The sequence below is a fragment of the Crocodylus siamensis genome, chromosome 1, assembly GCF_052110815.1.
Source record: "Crocodylus siamensis isolate JL-2025a chromosome 1, ASM5211081v1, whole genome shotgun sequence".
NCBI classification, from domain to species: domain Eukaryota; kingdom Metazoa; phylum Chordata; order Crocodylia; family Crocodylidae; genus Crocodylus; species Crocodylus siamensis.
This window is the reverse complement of record NC_143395.1, coordinates 425,224,766-425,243,245: the sequence shown is the minus strand read 5'-3', so window position 1 is coordinate 425,243,245 and position 18,480 is coordinate 425,224,766. Positions and strand designations below refer to the sequence as shown.

The window sequence follows — 18,480 nt, the reverse complement described above, 5'->3', positions numbered from 1 at the left end:
GCTTACATGGAAACTTTTCTTATGTGTGGTGGTCACTGAACACTTATGAGATGCTTTTGAATCTGATGAGTGAACATGAACTACAAAAAGGGGTGGCAGGTGAAAGGCAAGCAGGGAGATCACAAATCTTAAAAGAAAGGCATTTTCTCCCCCTTCACCCCAACCCATACAGGGTGGTCCATTACGTTACCTCTTGTACTCCTCAAATGTCAGGTTGTCAGACTTTGTGACCACCAGGGTAATGTCACTGCACTTCCCAGTTCGGTAAGCTTCGATGCTTTCTGCCAGCAACATTTCCTGGACTTTCTCCCCCTGGATTCGGACTATTCCGCTGATAATCCAAATGACGGAACATGCATTAATGCTCTTTAAGGAAAGAGAAAGTGAATTACATGTAGAAGTAAAGAAAGAGACAAGACCCAACACTGTGAGAAATACTGAGCCTCTTCCATCCCAACCCCATCAGCAGGAGTGAAGAGCTCCCTGTCTTTGAAGCAGTGAGCCAGACATGTCCAGTTCCAGTAAATGCCTAACAGTTCTGCTCCATGTAAGTCCTCCAAGGCTGGGCTGGAGGTCTGGAACAGATGTGTGAGAGAGCTCCATGAAAGCACACTGCAGTAGCCTAGCACCCAGAGGGGATGGAAGCACATGTGATCCCTGCAGGGTCTGCACTTGAGAAGCCAGGTCTCAGGCTCTCTGCATGCAGAGAAGGGCACTATGGGCCTTTGCACATGTCTGGCAGCACAGGAGCAGCAGTGGATTCAAATGAAGCAGCACAGGAGTGGATGTTTGGGGAACACCCTTAGCATCTGCTATGGACACAGCCCCCAGCTATTCTGCTAGCTGCTTCCCTAAGCTACAATGTGGTGCTGCCATCTGGATCATCCCCCCATTTGTCCCATTGGGATTTGAATATGAATAATAATAAATGTTTGAACATTCCCCAGCCAAACATCTGCTCAGCAGTTTCCCCACACAACCCAGCCAAAAAGTCACCTCTTTCCACATCTGGTCCCGTTTATCATTGAAATCTCCAGTCCCTGGAATATCCACAAACACGACACCTTCCGGTATCACATCAGGTCTTGGGATTGTCACTTCCACTTTCTTGATGAGGGGCCAGAGACGTGCATCTCCTCCCTGGTCTGATTCCCCTGTGTTTCTGTTCTTCTGACATCGGATGTATGGGTCCAGTTTTTCAGAAAGATTTTTCTGGGAGACAATCAATCTATTAGTCTCTGCCATCTGTGGTGACAGGACTTTGCAAACAGTAATCAGGTGCATGTTTTTCCTCCCAGAGAGATTGAGAAATGGGAAGGATCATTCGGGGGGAGAAGGTACTTATTCATGGTCAGGCTGAGAGTCATCACCAGACCTAAGACTAGAATATAGAAAATATAGCAACATGTGCTCCTTCTCTATGCATCTATGTTAGCAGGAGCAAACAAGACAGAAATAGCAGGTGGCCCATCCTTCTGGCACTGCAGAGCATGGTGGAAAGTTCAGATAGCCCCCAGTTCATCTAGCTTCTTTCACCATGGGATGTTCTTCCAGGAAGGAGGATTGCTGGGAAGATATGGGGTCCACCTGACAAAGAGAGGGAAGAGCACCTTCATAGACAAGCTTGCTAACCTAGTGAGGAGGGCTTTAAACTAGGTTTGCTGCGGGATGGAGCCAAAGCCCTGAGGTAAGTGAAGAAGCAGGAGACCTAGAGGAAGAGCAAGTAGGAGGGGCATGGAAATGGTGTCTTGAGACGGGCTTCGGCTTTTTGGATCATGACCCATACTTCAGGACAAGAGACATGCTCGGGTGGGATGGGCTTCACCTCTTGCAAAATGTAAACATGTGCTCTTTTTCAGGTTGGCTGATCTTCTCCAGCGAGCTTTAAATTAGGTTAATTGGGTGAAGGGGAAGATGAGGATGGAGGGGGTCACAGAACACTGAACCAAGAGACACCCACAAGAGCAGTCCAGCCAAATCAGGTGATGAGCAAAAGAAATGCCCAGGTAAGAGACAGGGGCTCAAATAGGCCTGGGATTAGGGGGGCAGTAAGTACACCTTCAGGAGGCCTTAAATGCCTCCAGACTAATGCTTGTACTATGGGGAACAAGCAGGAGGAACTTGCCCTTCTGCTAGCTAACACAAACCTGGACATAGTGGGGCTCACTGAAACTTGGTGGGATCCAGTGCATGATTGGGTGCTAAACATCAAGAGCTTTAGGCTGTACAGGAGGGATAGAACAGGGAGGAAAGGTGGGGGTGTGGTGCTCTACATCAAAAACCAATACACACCCTCAACAAACAGCACTGGGTCAGAGGAGGGGCACACTGAAGTGCTCTGGGTTAGAATACAAGGGAGTTGAGGGGAAAGGGACTTAACAGTGGGGGTCTCCTACAGACCTCCCAACCAGGAGGAAGAGCTGGATCAGGAATTCTCAGGTCAGCTCGTGGAGGCAGTTAAGTCAAGGGACGTGGTCATCATGGGTGACCTAAACTACCCAGACATCTGCTGGGAAGAGCAGTCGGCCAGGTCTGACCTCTCAAGTAGGTTTCTAGCTGAGATACAGGACTTCCATCTAACCCAGAAGATGCACAGTCCCACCAGGGGAAATGCCTTGCTGAACCTGGTCCTGGCCACAGGCCTGGTGAATGGACTGCGCGTTCTTGACCCCTGGGTGATAGAGATCATCACATACTGGAATTCACTATCCAGCCCAGGTTGTCAAAAGCCTGCAGCAAGGCAGCAGCCCTGGACTTCAGGAGGGTGGATTTCAATGAGTTAAGGGTATTAGTTGGTGAGGCATTGAATTCCCAGAGAGTAGGGAGAATAGGTGTCCAAGATGAGTGGTCGTTCCTTAAGAAGATGATCCCCCAAGCCCAAAGGGTGATAGTCCCAACACGAGTCAAAGGGGATGAGTGTTCAAAACTCCCCGTGGCTCACCAAAAGCATCCAGGAATGTCTCAAAGCTAAAAAGGAGGCATACACCCAATGGAAGGGAGGGGGCATCACCAAGGAAGATTATACCTCCATTGCTCAAGACAGTAGGGGGGCTGTTAGGAAGGCTAAGGCAGAGACAGAACTGGGACTAGTGACCCAGATCAAAGATAACAAGAAGTCCTCTTTTAAATACATACGGGGTAAAAAGAAGGTTCCGGGTAACATGGGGCCTCTGCAGGACATGCTTAGAAATCTGGTGGTCACACCAGACAATAAAGCTGACCTCTTTAACAAATTCTTTGCCTCCATTTTTCTGAGCAGGGACATCCCCCCACCAGGATCCCAGTTGGACCCAAGAGAGGCACAGCCAAGCCCAGGGTCAGTGAGGACCCAGTCAGGGAACTTCTGGTGGGGCTGGACATGTTCAGATCAGTGGGTCCAGATGATCTACACCCCAGTGTGCTGCGGGAATCGGCAGAGGTCATTGCGGGACCCCTGGCACAGCTTTATGAGCACTCATGGTGCTCTAGCAAGGTACCAGAGGACTGGAAAAGGGCCAATGTGGTCCCCATTTTCAAAAAAGGGAGAAGGGGGGACCCAGGAAATTATAGACTTATTAGTCTTACTTTCATCCTGGGGAAGCTCTTTGAGAAGGTTATCCAGGAGTACATCTGTGAAGGGCCAGCAGGGGGGATGATGCTCAGGGGAAACCAGCATGGGTTCATTAGGGGCAGGTCCTGTCTCACCAACCTGATTGCCTTCTAGGACCAAGTCACAAAATCCTTGGATGCAGGTGTCACGGTGGACATAGTCTTTCTAAATTTTAGGAAGGCCTTCAACGGTGTCTCTCACCTTGTTTTCATTAAAAAATTGGGTGACAGTGGTGTGGATAACTACACAGTCAGATGGGTCACAAATTGGCTGAAGGGCCACACCCGAAGAGTGGTGGTGGATGGGTCATTTTTGACCTGAAGGGATGTGGGCAGTGGGGTTCCCCGGTACTTGGTCCTCAGGCTAGCAGTGTTAAACATATTCATCAGCCTCCTTCAAAAGGAAGCCAGGTGATCACCTTGCCAGGGTTGTTTGACCCCAGCATTCATTCCTGCCCATGGCAGGGGGTCAGATTTAATGATTTGCTCAGGTCCCTTCCGACCCTACCAACTATGAAACTATGACTGCTCTCAGTGGTGGCAGATGACAGAACAAGGAGGAATGGGCTCAAGTTGCAGCAAGGGAAGTTGAAGTTGGATATGAGGAAAAGTATTGTCATTAAGTGGGTGGTGAAGCACTGGAACAGGCTGCCCAGAGAGGTGGTGGAGTCTCCATCCTTGAAGTTTTCCAAAACCCAGCTAGACAAAACTTTGGCTGGGATGACGTAGTTGGGGCTGACCCACTTTGTCCAGGTTAAACTAGATGTGACCTCCTGAGGTCCCTTTAACCCTCATTTTATCTGATTCGGGTGGATTCACTTTCTCAGGACTTCCCCCTCCCCTCCCAGAAGCCCTTTGTCAAGGAGCAGAGGGACAGTCTCCTGAGGCTTCTGGGACACAGGCTTGCATGAGTCTTTGCACACACAGCAGTATCCCTTATCTGAAAAGTAACACTTCCACTATCATTAGTTTAACAAGACAGGTCACTTTGCAGTTTGGAGGCAGAAGGGTGGGAACAAACCCCCCAAAATCCAAGAATGAACACGCATTTTTAAAAAAAAAACTAAATGAAAAAGCTAATTTTAAAAATGGAGCACAAAGTAAAGTACTTTTGGTTGTTTTTTCAGTAGATTTTTTTCATTTCAATTAAATCATATTTTCACATTTCATATTTCGGTTGGACGGTGTCATTGAAGCTACTCTTCTGCCAGAGATGAAGAAGACAAGAGACTCTTATTCTCTTAATGGGACAGATTAGATTAATCATCACAGGGATTTCTCAATGGATTCACAAAGAAGGGGACAGTTCTGCCCTGAGTTTGGCCTATCCCAAAAAACCTGTCACACATCCACACTGAGAGAAGCTGATTTCCGTAAAAGCTGAAATCAGCACCTACAGACTTTACCCTTATTAAAGAAAAAGAACAAACAAATAGATACGTGGAAAAGGGGATATAGACCAGTTTCCAGGGGCTGGAGCAGATGTCTTTCTAACTGATGACTGATCTTTCTGACAGAGACACATAAGCACCAGAGATGTCTGCAGGTTGTCAGACCAAATGCAGATGAGATTGTCCAGCCTGTGTTTCACAGGTCAGGCTACCTGAACAAAATAGCCCCTCCTGGCCTTCAAGTCTGGGAACACACTCACCTCATCTCCTCGGAGAATAATGCATCTTGACGCTGGAATATTTATTACTGGCTTTGCCTTTAGCAATTCTTTGTAACTTTTGGTTTCAGTATTTTGTCCATATATGGCCTGGAGCTTTAGAATGGCTTCCTTTCCCTCGTCATCATTATCCTCATCATCATCAAGGTCATCATTGTGGCCATTAGCGTCCCCATATTTCTCCGCAAGCTTCAGCAGATTCTCCATTTCTACCTTCCATTCCTGCCAGAGCAGATCAGGATGAACAGACTATTATTCCTGTTAAGTATCTTGGCCTAGATGTGATTGTCATAAGATAATTCATCCATCAGAAGTGGATTTGATTAGGGTTACATGGATAGCGGCAGCAAATTTGGCTTAGGGTTTAAGTGGAAGGAACTGGTATCTAACATTGTAATGGGGTTCAAGTGAAAATGGTTAAGGAATTACTGTAGTGCTGATCTGAGGGGTAAAATCAGCCATAGAAAACATCAGGGGATGAAAAGAAATGGGCTGCTTAGGAGGGTGGAAGCTGGCAGCTGGTCACTTCTGGAGGGGCCCCAATATTTGAAGTGCAAAACAGATACAAACCTTCGGCATCAGAGAAGGAGCCTCATCCCCTGGGACATGAGGTGAAGCCATGCTCTCCAAAGACTGGTGGTGGTAGTGGCTAGAAAATGTCATTTAAAGGTTTTCTTCTTGGGAATTGGCTTATAGGTGTGTGCGTGTGTGTATTAGGATGGTTTAGGATGGGCAGCGGGGGTTAATTGACTTCTAAAAGCCTGAGTTTCTCTCAGTTTTCTCAGCCGTCAGAAGCAGATAGCGTGTCTAACAAACAAGGACACGTAGCCTGAGAAATTGGGGGCATGTACCACACTGTTCCAGAACATGAGATAAGGTGGCACCAGGTCACAAGGCCAAAGTGGGAGGCCTGAAATTCCTGTTTTGGGAAAGGCGTGCATGTGATATGCTTGGAATATGCTGACAGAACAGAATCTGAACAGGATGACAACCACGGAGAGACCAATTAGTGATAGCCCTGGATGAAGAGTCATCAGGAGGGGAAAAGAATACAAAGGAAGCGACTTTAGAGTAGAAAAGGGTCCCCGAGAGGGGAACCCAAGGACACATGGACAGAGGGCATACCACCAGCCCGTCTTGTCCACTCCACTGGCGGGGAGTTGTGGGCCTTGGCACCCCACCTCCAGTCTGCTGACATGCAGATATCTGACACCTGAGAGAGAGCCTTAGAGTGAAGCCTGTGTCCTGGCCAGATGAATCTTGACTCTAGGGAGAGACTTAGTATTGGTAGATATATGGAATTGCTTGATTGTTTGTATTGGTTTGTTTATTGTTGTGGTATTATTATTATTTTTTTTTTTGCACTTACTATGTGTTAATAAATTTGCCTATTATTGAATGGAAATGGTTGTGGTCGGTCTGAGGGTATTGCGTCCCCTTGGAACAAGGCATCTGGGTCCTAAATACAGTGCCAGCAGTGGGTGATTTCTGTCTGCCAACCAGACCTCTAATCTCAGGAGTAATTTTGCCTTCCAGAAACTTGAATCCAAGATGTCACAGAAATGCTGCTGAGATCAGCCGCTCCCGGCTACTGCCCTGCTCACCCATCTGGGCAATAATGATACTGTCAGGAGTGACCCTGAGCAGATAAAAAGGGAACACCAGGCTCTGGGCATAAGGGGAAAGGAGAAGACAAGCTCAGGTAGCATTCTTATATCTCTTTTTTGGGACAAGTAGCCACGCAGCAGAAGCCTGGTGTACCAGGCACCCCCAACCCTGTGATTCCCTTCCAGAAGGTGGAGCTTCCTTGGGAGGTGGGGAGGGGGTGGAGCCTAAGAATTGATCCATGCCTTACCTCGTTTGAGAGGAGGTGAATTTTTGCCTCACAGGACTCAGCCCGGCTGGTGTGGATTTCCACTACACATGAGGTGCATGTGGCACCCCCTGACACTGGCAAGAAGAACGGCTTCTCCAAGATGGCATTGAGCAGCGAGGTCTTCCCAGCCCCAGTGCTGCCAAAGAGTCCAATGTAAATGGGATCCAAGGAGGTCTTCTCTGTCAGCTTGGAGAGGCGGTCCCTGGGAGGAACAAGGAGACAGGAAAGGAGTTGGATGACTGCAGCACCTCCACGTACACAGAAAGGGCCAGGAAGCTTTCCCCTTCAATGACAGAAATGCTCCTGTTGCTAATACCCTCAAAAGGACCCACTGAATGGAGACTGTTGAAAGCCCAGTATGCTCTGGGCATGATGCAAACCCTTCTAGAGTCAATGAATGACCCTTCCCCATTGACATTGGACAAGACCTGCTACTCAGGAAGCACAAGGCAGGGTTTGGCTCTCTAATGCTTTTGTCTTCTCCATTGTATCCCATTTGCTGCATTTGGAAAAGGTGGTGGAGCCTGATTCCTGTCTGGGAGTCTCACCAGGGAGTTGCGTAAGTCCACAGCTGCAGGCACCCAGGCCCCATACCATTGCCCACCCTTTGCTCACCCCTGGCTCCAGGCCTCCAGTGGCAGCAAATTTGGCTTAGGGTTTGAGTGGGAGGAACTGGCCTGCACTGTTCAACATCTTCATCAGTGACTTGGACGAGGGGGTAAAAAGCACCCTGTTCAAATTTGCTGATGACGCTAAGATGGGGGGGATGTGGGCACACTAGAAGGGAGGAATAGGCTGCAATTGGACCTAGACAGGTTACAGGGATGGGCGGACAAGAATAGGATGGGATTCAACACTGACAAGTGCAAGGTGCTGCACGTAGGGAGGAAGAATCGGCACCATACCTACAGGCTGGGGAACTCCCTTCTTGTCAGTGCAGAGGCAGAAAAGGATCTGGGGGTCATCATTGACTCCAAGATGAACATGGGCCAGCAGTGTGGGGTCACGGTCAGAAAGGCCAACGGCACCTTCTCATGCATCCACAGATGCATCTCGAGCAGGTCCAAGGAGGTGATCCTCCCCCACTGGTCAGGCCGCAGCTGGAGTACTGCGTCCAGCTCTGGGCGCTGCACTTCAGGAGGGATGTGGACAGCATGGAGAGGGTCCAGAGGAGGCCACTCGCATGGTCGGGGGCAGCAGGGCAGGCCCTATGAGGACAGGCTGCGGGACCTGAACCTGTTCAGCCTCCACAAGAGAAGGCTGAGGGGGATCTAGTGGCCTGTTACAAACTAGTCAGAGGGGACCAGCAGGCATTGGGGGAGTCCCTGTGCCCCCGAGCATGACCAGGAGTAACTAGAAATAATGGTCACAAGCTGGCAGAGGGTAGATTCAGTCTAGATATTAGGAGGCGCGACTTCACTGTGAGGGCGGCTAGGGTCTGGAACCAGCTTCCAAGAGAAGTGGTGCAGGCTTTGACCCTGGGGGGCTTTAAGAGGAGGTTAGATGAATACCTTGCTGGGGTCATTTGACCCCAGTACTCTTTGCTGCCATGGCAGGGGGTCGGACTTGATGATCTGCTCAGATCCCTTCCAACCTGACCAACTATGAAACTATGACAGGGAAGTGAGAATCTGTGTGATAGGGCTGTGTGAAATTTCACTGGCTGTTCCATTTTGACACTATTTCTACTCATTTTGAACTCCACTGGGCATCACCTACTGGCTTGCTGCCCAATGGAAGGAGGTGATGTGCACCACCGGCAGTGTTCGCCACCTCCCTCCACTGAGTTCAGCACCCAGCGGCTCACTGCCCAGTGGTGGGGGGCACACAGCACTGGGGCTGTGGTCTACCTCCCTCCACTGCGCTCAGCTCCCCGCATTGGTCCCAGGCAGTAGCCTCCCCTTGCACCCCCAGGAAGGCTCTGCCAGACTCCTCTAGGGGTGTGGGTGAAACGGGAAACAGCATCAAAACAGTGAAACTGTTTCAACTAAACTAAACATAAGAATGCTTTCAAAACAAAACAAAACTTGAAACGAAACACTGTTCCACTGAAACGTTGAAACAAGTGAAAGCTAAATGGTGCTGTTTCACACAGCCCTACTGTGTGACTACCAACTACTGTCCAAATCCCTCAGGCTATGGAGAAGACATTGGGTTGCAGACTCACTTGAGATACTTGATCTCATCTGGCAGGTTTTTCTGACCCACAGAGCAGGACAGCTTCTCATGTGAGGCCTTCAGGATTTTCCTTGTACTGGATTCCATCTGTTCACCTGAAAAATTGAATATCATCCCATGGTCAGACCTACAGCTGCCCCCATCCATCTGGGATGTGGCTGGATCATACTAGTTAAACAGCGTGATGTGAGGATGGGAGACTTCCCAGTTCAAAATAGGCTAAAGTAAATAAAATGAGCAGTGATTTAGGCTGGATTAGGAAGAGCTCCCTAAATACTGGGGTATGTCACCATTGGAACAGAGTCCGAAGAGAGGCTGATGAATCTGTCAAGCTTTGGGGTGAAGCTTAAGCAAATACTTGCTGCAATCGGCAGAGGCTTTTGATTGCCCTCTGGGCCCCAATGTGCTCCCAAGGGTGGCTGTGCTGATGCAGCCTCATTCAGACGACATTTAAAAGCAAGGTCCTGTGTTAGCTGTGGCCAAACTCCAACCGGTGCTTCTGTTGGATGCCAAGCAGTGGGACAAGCCCAGGGGAGAGATACCGCCTTCCCCAGCCGACAGTCGCCATGGAGGCTCCCTTGGATGGAGCACCTGGATATGGGCAGTGCCAGTCTGTTCTGGGGCTCTGAGGTGACGCTGTCTGTGGCACAGAGCAGCGCAGCCACATGGAGATGAACAAGTGCAGTCCTACACCCCGAGCCCCTGGAAGGAGTGTGGCTTTTGTTTTTTCCAACGCATGGAGGGGAGGTCCAGATTTGTCCTCCTCCAGCCTTGTGTCTTTCAGGTGTGACTCTGGCACAGCCGCTTAAGGTAGGCAGCCCTGGTGGGTTTCCATACTTACACTTAGAAAGGAACTCTTTCTCCTCCTCCAAAAAGCCTTGGTACTTGTCAATCCTTCTCTTTTTCTTTGCGGGTGTTTCTGCTGCATCTCGCCCTTCAGCACCTCGGCAAGTGAAAGAGCATCCCATTAGCATGGCTTCTCTAGAGGTGGTGTGGGTGACAAGGCAGGGTAATAGACATTTTGCAGCTCATTACAGAGGGCATCAGGGGACACGGATCCATTTCTGTGCCCAAGCCCATGGCAGTCATGCACACACCAGCACCTATCAGCCAAGCTTGAGGCCCTGTACTACAAGCTGGCCCTATAGGTGCTAAGAAAGTGTGCCCTGCAACGATGAGACAGGCACAGAGCAGAACAAAGAACATGTCCTCTGCTACTTTGTTCAAAGGGGACCAAAGCACAGAGGGCTTCAGGGTGAGCTTTTCAGAGCTCCCAAACTTGACCTGCAAAGGGAACCTGCACCAGATGCTATTCCACCAACTGGGTGTCTAAGTGCACACCCTATTCCGCCCTGTTCAAATCCTGAAAATGCACCAATGAATCTACTTTTGTAACATGCCATTATCTGATGCCTAAGATTGCGTTGCAAAAAAAGGAGTGAAGGGGAAGAGGACCTACCTGCCTTTTCTATGAACAGCTTCCTTGAGATGCCAGCAGGGTGGAAAAGACTCATTCTTGGCTGCCTAAGGCTACCAGTAGACAATGCATTTGTCCTGGGAGAATCTATTTTCTCCTGGGACAAATCATCATCATTCAGACATCCATTTCCATTGTCCCAGGACAGACCTGATAGTTGGAACAAGATCTACCCCCCAGAGTCCAAATCCCTCAAAAGAGTTGAACGTTTCAGCTTCAGTGATTGCCCAAGGCTTCACAGGGGGTCTGTGGCAGAGTCGGGATGCAAGGCCTTTTCACCCAAGCCCCCGAGTAGTGCCTTAACCACAAGACCATCACAAGGCTGCCAACACTTCTTATTTTATCACAAGTCTTGTGACAATTGGTGTGGCGAGCCAGTAGGGGGCGCTCCTGCGTTGAGCCACCCACCTCCCTGCTCCTGACCACCTGCCAGGCTCCTAATGCCTCCCTAGGGGCGCCTTATGTCTGGCCCAACCCCTTCCTGGAGCACACTCGCTAGCCTGGGGGTAACGTAGCCGCCACCACCCCAAGAATGGACTCACACTCGGCCGTGTCCTTGGGAAAACACAGGCCTAAAGTCCTACAGATACTCGACTCAGTACAGGCACTTGGGGCACTTCCCCAAGTCCGGGGGCAAAAGTAAAGTCTCCCTTAGTCTGCAGACCTAAGGGGCCTCTTGGGCATAATTTAGACCCACCCCTCAATAAGCCTCCCACACCGGTCACAAAGGAGGACTTTACTGATTACAGGGGTAGGGTGAAAATCGGGTACAAGATTGAGCAATATCCTAGAAATCCTGAAGAGCAAACAGTCTGGCTGAGGTAGCCTTTTGATCCCGCATCTGAGTTACTGCCAGCTAGATATCTAACCAGATCTCGAGTAGCTTGCCCACAAGCATCTTCCAGAGGCTGGTGAAGTTTCCTCTCTGGAGGCAGGGGGTTTCCAGCTTGTGAGTTTTGGGGTGAGAGAGAGCGAATATCAGATGGTAAGGCTTCTCTGTGTCCCCCGCATGGCTCCTGCCCCCTCCTCCTGGGCAGTCCTAACTTATATAGCTCCTGTGACCTCATTCACCTGGTCCAGTGGAGGTCAGCTCCGGTTGGCTGTCCGCCAACCAATTTGAAATACATCACCAGTTACCGGGCAGATTCCAACCCCCCAGGTAGATGCCCCTCACCCAGGTAGCTGATGCCAGTCACGTAGGCAGAGGGAGCAGGTTTCCCCCCTCCCTCAGGAATGCAGCCAGCTCAAGTTACCTAAAGAAACAGGCTGAGGTGTGACTCCTCGGTGATGGGCCATCTTGATCTCATTGTCACAGGGTAGAGATTTTGGGGAGAAACCAAGGTGGCTTTCTGCCACAGTTGGTGTTTTGCTCAAAGCCCCAGCTCGTAGAGTCATGGTATTTCATAAAAACCTCAACCTTCACAAGGACAGACAGACACAAGTACTTTTTTAGCCTTCAAGATTATAGTAAAAAGCTTGGGAACATGTCTTGAACAAGTCTAAAAGCTTCAAAGAGCAGGGATCAGATACAAAGAATGCCAACATTTCTGTGAAATAGAGTTTTAAGCCAAATTCAAAATTTTTGAGTACTTGAAGGTGGTGACACTGCCATTTTCCCCATGCTTCTATCTCCAAACTTACTCCACCTTGAGCTGAATATCTTTTCTGCATGTTTCTACTACATGTTGGCTGGGAGGAATTTGTATTGCCTTCCCCCACAGGACTGGGTTGTGAACGGGCTGGTCCCTGCCCCTCCTCTGCACAGATGGATGCAGCCCTGCTGTGCCCGCCTTGGCCACCAGATCGGGACCACCAGCTGGATCTGGCCCATGGATGGACCAGTCACAGCCCATCTGGCCCCCTGGGTAAAAGGGTTGAGCACCACTGATCTAAAGTATTTCATGTTTTGTTGTGAATATGAACTGAGGTTTGCTTTCAAATGTGCCTTTCAAATCTTACGCATCCCCAATTTTTCATTTATTGGATGTAAATGGAAGAACTAGGGAAATAAATTAACCAAATAGGATGAGTGCCAGCCTGAAGTAGCACGCAGGGAGCATGTCTACACAAAACACTAGAAGTAGACTAATTCTACTATGCAACACCATGGGGTGTATTACTAGTAAAACACAGGATAACTAACTAGGCTTCAGAAGTCTGATGTCACCAACAAAAGCAAATGAGATCAGGAGAGGAGTTTCCAGTAGCAATAAGCCATTGGTGGTGATGTCATTATACAATGCCCTGCTGATACCTTGTCTGAAATAACGTGAACTACTTATGAATTCCCTGAAGACAGGGAGGGGGAGCATGTCAATGATTAACTTATTCAAAGTTCAGTTCAGAGGAAGGGAGGCACACAAGCCCGACCAGTCGAAGGCTCATATTCAATCCTGCACCCTAGTGGGGAACAATAGAAGTGGGATATCCGGCTTTGAATTGGCAGCTAAGGTAAATGGATGGGATGAGGCTTCCTAGGTCTGTTACTCATGGAAGACTGCTCCAGCCTTCCTTATGGCCTCAGCAGTGAAACCAAGCAGGACTCCATGTGGCAGAATGCCATCTCTGCCTCTCCCCAAACTCTGCTACCAGGTGGATGCCTAATCTGACAATTTGGTTACCATGGTCACTGCAGAGGGCAGACACCTCTGGCCCCATCAGCTTCAGATAACCCTGAGTTGTAACCTGAGCTGGATACATTCCTGAGGGAGGGAGACACCTGCTCCCTCTGCCTACTTGACTGGCCTCACACACTTGGGTGGGGCCTTAAACACCCTATTGTTCTAAGCAATGCCAACGTGACTCGGAGGGGGCTAGAGACTCTACCAGTCTAACCAACAACCAGTGATACATTACAAATTGGTTGGCTGGCAGCCAACAGTTGCTGGCCTTCATTGGATCAGGTAAATTAGGTCATAATGGCTATATAAGTGAAGGACTGCCCAAGAGGTGGGGCAGCAGTCATGAGAACTCACAGAGAAGCTGGATCATCTTGAAACTGTCTCTCTCTCTTGAAACTCATATTCAATGAACTGCTTGCCTCCAGAGGGAACCTCTACCTGCCTCTGAATGATACTTATGAGTAAGCTACCTGAGATCTAACTACATATACAACTTGCAGTAACTCAGATGCATGATCAGAGGCTACCATGCCACCGCTTGATCTAAGGGATTTCTCTGATATTGCTCTACACTGTACCCTATTCCAAACTGTTGCAGTGCACTCAGGTGCCCTGCGCCTGAGAGCAGAGACTGCTTTGGGGAGACCCCTGTGGCAGAAAGGGGGAGGCTCAGCTACCAGTCACCAGGGCTGCACAGGTGCTGGTTGCTGGGGGAACTGGTAAAACCAGCTGACCAGGAAGGGGCAGGGCTTATCCCTTCTTAAGCCCAGGTAGGAGGCCAGGGGGGCAGTCCCTCTTCAGCAGTCATGGGAGTAGAGACTCAGCTCGGACAGACAGAGGGGAGGACTCTGGCATTGAGGGCATCCCCTGGTCACTGCTGAGGGCAGGGAGCCCTCCTTCCCCCCCCACTCCCTCACTTTCTAATAGGAAGTAGGTTTTTGTTTGATTGGACAGTCTAGTTTTTATGTTGTAGCCCAGGGGCTTTATGTTTTATGTTTACTGTTTTGACCGGAGGACCGGGTGAGGCTATTAGGGGTGGAGAAGGCCTCATAGGAGCTCCAAGGTAGCGTGGGGTCTCCTGGTGCCGGAGAGGATGCAGCCTTGGTTGGGGTGTATTGGCCCCAGCCCTGGAGCTAGGGGTGCAGCGAGGAGCCCCAGAGCTAGGGGTGTGGTGAGGAGCCCCAGAGAGGGAGAAGGGGGTGACGGGGAGCCCCAGAGAGGGAGAAGGGGGCAGCGAGGAGCCCAAGGAGAGAGGGTGGCGAGGAACCCCAGAGCGAGTGAGAGAGGGGGCAGTGAGGAGCCCCAGAAGTAAAGAGGAGGGCCAGAACATAACAAGGCCCAGGTCAAACCATGTCAACTCCATCTGCAAGGCTTGGGCTGCGGTGTAGGGGAGGAAAAGGAGCCGCAGGTAGTGCCCCCTGTCATCAGGGCGCAGAAAAATGGGCAGCCTCCCGCTGATTACAACCATCTTCTAATCAAGTAAGATCGAGGTGTGGCAGGCGAGTAAGCAGGCGGTTGGCCCATTACAGGAGGGAGGGACCACTCCCAGAAAGGCTCCGATATTGATACTCCTGTCACACAAACCCATTCCTTGTACCCAATAAAATTCTCCTTTGAACCTAGCATGGGAAACTTATTGGGAGAGGATCTAGATCAGGGATCAGCAACCTATGGCACGCATGCCAAACATGGCACATGGCAAGGTTTTTAGTAGGATGTGGGCTGCTTCCTGCCCCAAAGGGTGGGAAGGGGTGTGCCCAGATTGAGCAGCACATGGCTGCCCGGGAACAGCCTTTTGCTGCTGCCAACCCCTACTTAGTTAGACTTGCCACCACCAGACTGAGGCCCCGGAACACCCTGACCATGCCATCCAGGTAAGAGCCCCTGCCTTCAACCCTAGCCCGGCTCTGCCATGGGCCCCAGCCCCAGCTACATCCGTGCTCTGATGGCCCCGGCCCCAACCCCTTGCTGCTGGCCACATGCTGCCAGCAGGCCCCAGCTGGCACCATCACCGCCACGGGCCCCATCCCCAAGCCTGGCCATGTGCTGCTGGTGGCCTGGCCCCATCGCCACCATGGGTCCCATCTCTGGGGTGCCGGGATGAGGCCAGGGCCCAGACCCATGGATGAGTGTGGGCCCCAGCCCCACCTTGGCACTGCAGACGGCCCCAACCCCAGTCACATGCTGCCGGCAGGCCTGGCCCCAGCCAGCACCACCACTGCTGGCCCCAGCCACTGCCATTCTGGGGCCTAGACCTGTGCAGGCCCTGGCCCCATTCTGGCACTGCTGACTGTCCTGGTCTTGACCCGTGCTGCCAGAAGGCCCAGCCTCAGCCCTCACTGCAGCTGGTGCTGCTGCTGGGCCCAGGCCTCGGCAGCATCAGGACAAGGCCAGGGCCTGCACAGGCCCCAGCTGCAGTGGTGATGCCAGCTGCTGGGGGGCCTGGCCCGAGCCCTCACCACCACCACAGGGCCCAGCACAGTGCCACTGCCAGGTTGACCTGTCAGCAGCATCAGGGTGGGTCTGGGGCCTATGTGGGACTCAGACCCATCCAGGCACTGCTGAAGGCCCCAGCCATGTGCTGCTGGCAGGTCCCGGCCCTGCACAGGCCCAGCACCAGCCAGCACCACCACCGCCGCCGCCACAGGCCCCAGCCCTGCATGGCCCCAGCCTCAGCCCAGTGCTGCTGCTGGCCCCATCCCAGTGCTAGCCCAGCTGCAGCTCCAGCCCCATGCTGCCAGTGGGCCCTGGTCCCATCTCCATCTACAGCTCCATGCTGCCCATGGCCAGCCTCCAGCCCCAGCCCCCTGTTGCCCATGGGGCCCAGCTCCAGCCCCATGCTGCTGCATGGCCCTGGCCCCACAGCCACAGCCCCTCACTGCCAGTGGGCCCTGGCCCCAGCCTCATGCTGCCCACAGCCCTGGCCCCAATGGATACGGTACTGGCACCTGCTGTCTTCCCAGAGCCCAGAACCAGGAGACAGTCAGGGTTGGGGTGGACAGGCAGCAGTTGTTTGCAGCCTCTTGGCTGCAGCTGGCTCAGGTTCATGGTAGCTGCTGACAGCCATGGAGCCTAGGCTGCTCCCAGCAGCCGGCTGGGAGGATTTAAGCCCTCCTGCAAGCAGCCTGGGCTCTGTGGCTATCAGCAGCTACCTGGAACCTGGGCTGGCTGCAGCTGGGAGGTTGCAAACAACTGCTGCCTCCTGGCCCTGACCCCAGCTGCCTCCCAGCCCCAAATCCAGCCCTGGGCTCTGGGGAGACAGCAGATACCAACGATGCTACCTGCTGCGCTGCCCTTGCCACTGCTTCTGCAGAGCAACGTATGTAACCCAGTGCAGCAAGGCAAGGGGGAGTCGCAGAAAGCTGCCTGTAGCTCCAAGCTCCCCGCTGCTCTGGCCACAATTACCCTGCAGGTGGGGGCAGAAGCAAGGGGCTCAACCCTGTGTGCTGCCCATGCTGCTCCCATGCAAACAGGGGAAGTGTGACCTGGGCAGCACAGAGCTTGCAGCAGAAGGAGATTCCCTGTGTGGTCCCCCTGTGCACTGCCACTTTGAGTCATACACACTGTGCTCTGGAGGGCCCAGAGGAGGGCAGCAGGGCTGAGAGTGCAGCGTGTGTGAGGGCAACACAGCAGGGAGCATCACTGGTATCTGCTGCCTCCATGGAGCCTGGGCCGGGTTTGGGAGGCAGCTAGGGCCAGGGCTGGGGCAGGAGGGCAGCAGCTATTTGCAGCCTCCTGGCTGCAGTTGGTCCAGGTTCTGGGTAGCTGCTGATAGCCAAGGAGCCTGGGCTGGGCAGCAGGCCTGGGGGGCAGGGGCAGCAGGGGTACGAGGAGGGCTGGGGGGCAAGGGCTTTGGGTGGGGGGCAAGGGGCATAAGTAGGGCATCCTGTCATGTACCCCTTGCCCTCATTTGTTTTTCTGGCAAGCTGGCACTCCAGGACCTTCCAAGGTAGGCATTGTGGGTTTTTCAGCACTCTAGCCAAAAAAACGTTGCCTACCCATGGACTAGATTATGCCTTGGGTCCCCTTCATTCGGCTGACAAAGGGAGACCACTATTTGTGCTTCAGACTGAGGGAAGCACCCCAAGTTCTTGCGGTGGGTCAAGTACCCTCAGGGACTACTAAGCCTGTGTTTCCCAGAGAGCACAGGTCCAAGATCAGTCCAGACCCTGGGTGGTGGTGACATTACCCCCAGGCTTGTGGGTGTGCTCGAGGAAAGGGGCACTCAAACGTGAGGCGCACCCCCAGGGAGGCAGTCAGAGCCTGGAAGGTGGTTGGGCACTGTGAGGTGGGTGGCTCAATGTAGAAGCACTCCCTACTGGTAGGAGCACCCCCTACTGGCCCGCCACACTCCACAAGGTTGCTCCCCTTCTGCCAGACACTCATATGACATTCAGTGCACACACTGCATTACATTACACAATGCATACATTACACAGTGAAATCTGACTGTGATCTGCAGCTGGGCAGCTTTGTCCCACTGTGCGCTACCATGACCACCCTACAGGGCCCATTCGTACCTGGGCGTGCAGATATGTTGCTTGTCATCCTAACAAAAGATCTCCAAAGTGAGCAGCGGATGTTGGTTTATTCTGGGTCGTTTCTGCTTTTTAAGGCCAGGAAGTATTCAGACTGGAATGTAGTGAGGGTGAGTCAACAGGATGTCACTTTTCTGGAGGTTGCCTGGGGGAAGAACAGATTAGCATTACCTTATTCAGCCTGCCTGCTTTGTCTTTAACCCACCAGGCCCTGGCTGGTGCCATTCCAGCCCCTGATAAGCACTTTCACCACCATTTCTTTGTTACGTGGGTTGCTTGGAACCCAGCCCTGCTATGGTCCCGTCTGCACGGTGGGGTCTTCTCCCCCCCACCCCACCGCTGCACCAGTGCAAGCCCCTTCATGCATGCAGGGAAAATGTTGCTCCTTCAGAGTTTCCCCCTGTTTGAACCCCAGGGGAGCTTCACTGGCAAAAGACACAACTCAGAACAATTTACCCTGTTCATACCAGAGGTGTTTCATGGGGCAGCTCACCTGGCAGCTGAATCAGAGCAAGCCCAGCAAAGACCCCACA

At 51.9% G+C, this 18,480-nt stretch overlaps 1 protein-coding gene across 1 annotated transcript in view; it reads right to left on the bottom strand.

The window, feature by feature from the left end:
• Nucleotides 1–18,071, bottom strand: part of LOC149875739 (nuclear GTPase SLIP-GC-like) — a 45,373-nt gene extending 27,302 nt beyond the window's left edge. Inside the window, exons 1-7 of the mRNA XM_090031174.1 lie at nucleotides 17,930–18,071; nucleotides 10,153–10,254; nucleotides 9,301–9,406; nucleotides 7,113–7,335; nucleotides 5,240–5,479; nucleotides 997–1,212; nucleotides 191–366 (exon numbers count right to left, since the gene is read on the bottom strand). Of these exons, the coding sequence (XP_089887300.1) occupies nucleotides 191–366; nucleotides 997–1,212; nucleotides 5,240–5,479; nucleotides 7,113–7,335; nucleotides 9,301–9,406; nucleotides 10,153–10,254; nucleotides 17,930–17,957 (1,091 nt within the window). The 5' untranslated portion in view covers nucleotides 17,958–18,071. The remainder of the gene's footprint in view (nucleotides 1–190; nucleotides 367–996; nucleotides 1,213–5,239; nucleotides 5,480–7,112; nucleotides 7,336–9,300; nucleotides 9,407–10,152; nucleotides 10,255–17,929) is intronic.
• Between the last annotated feature and the right edge of the window lie 409 nt (nucleotides 18,072–18,480).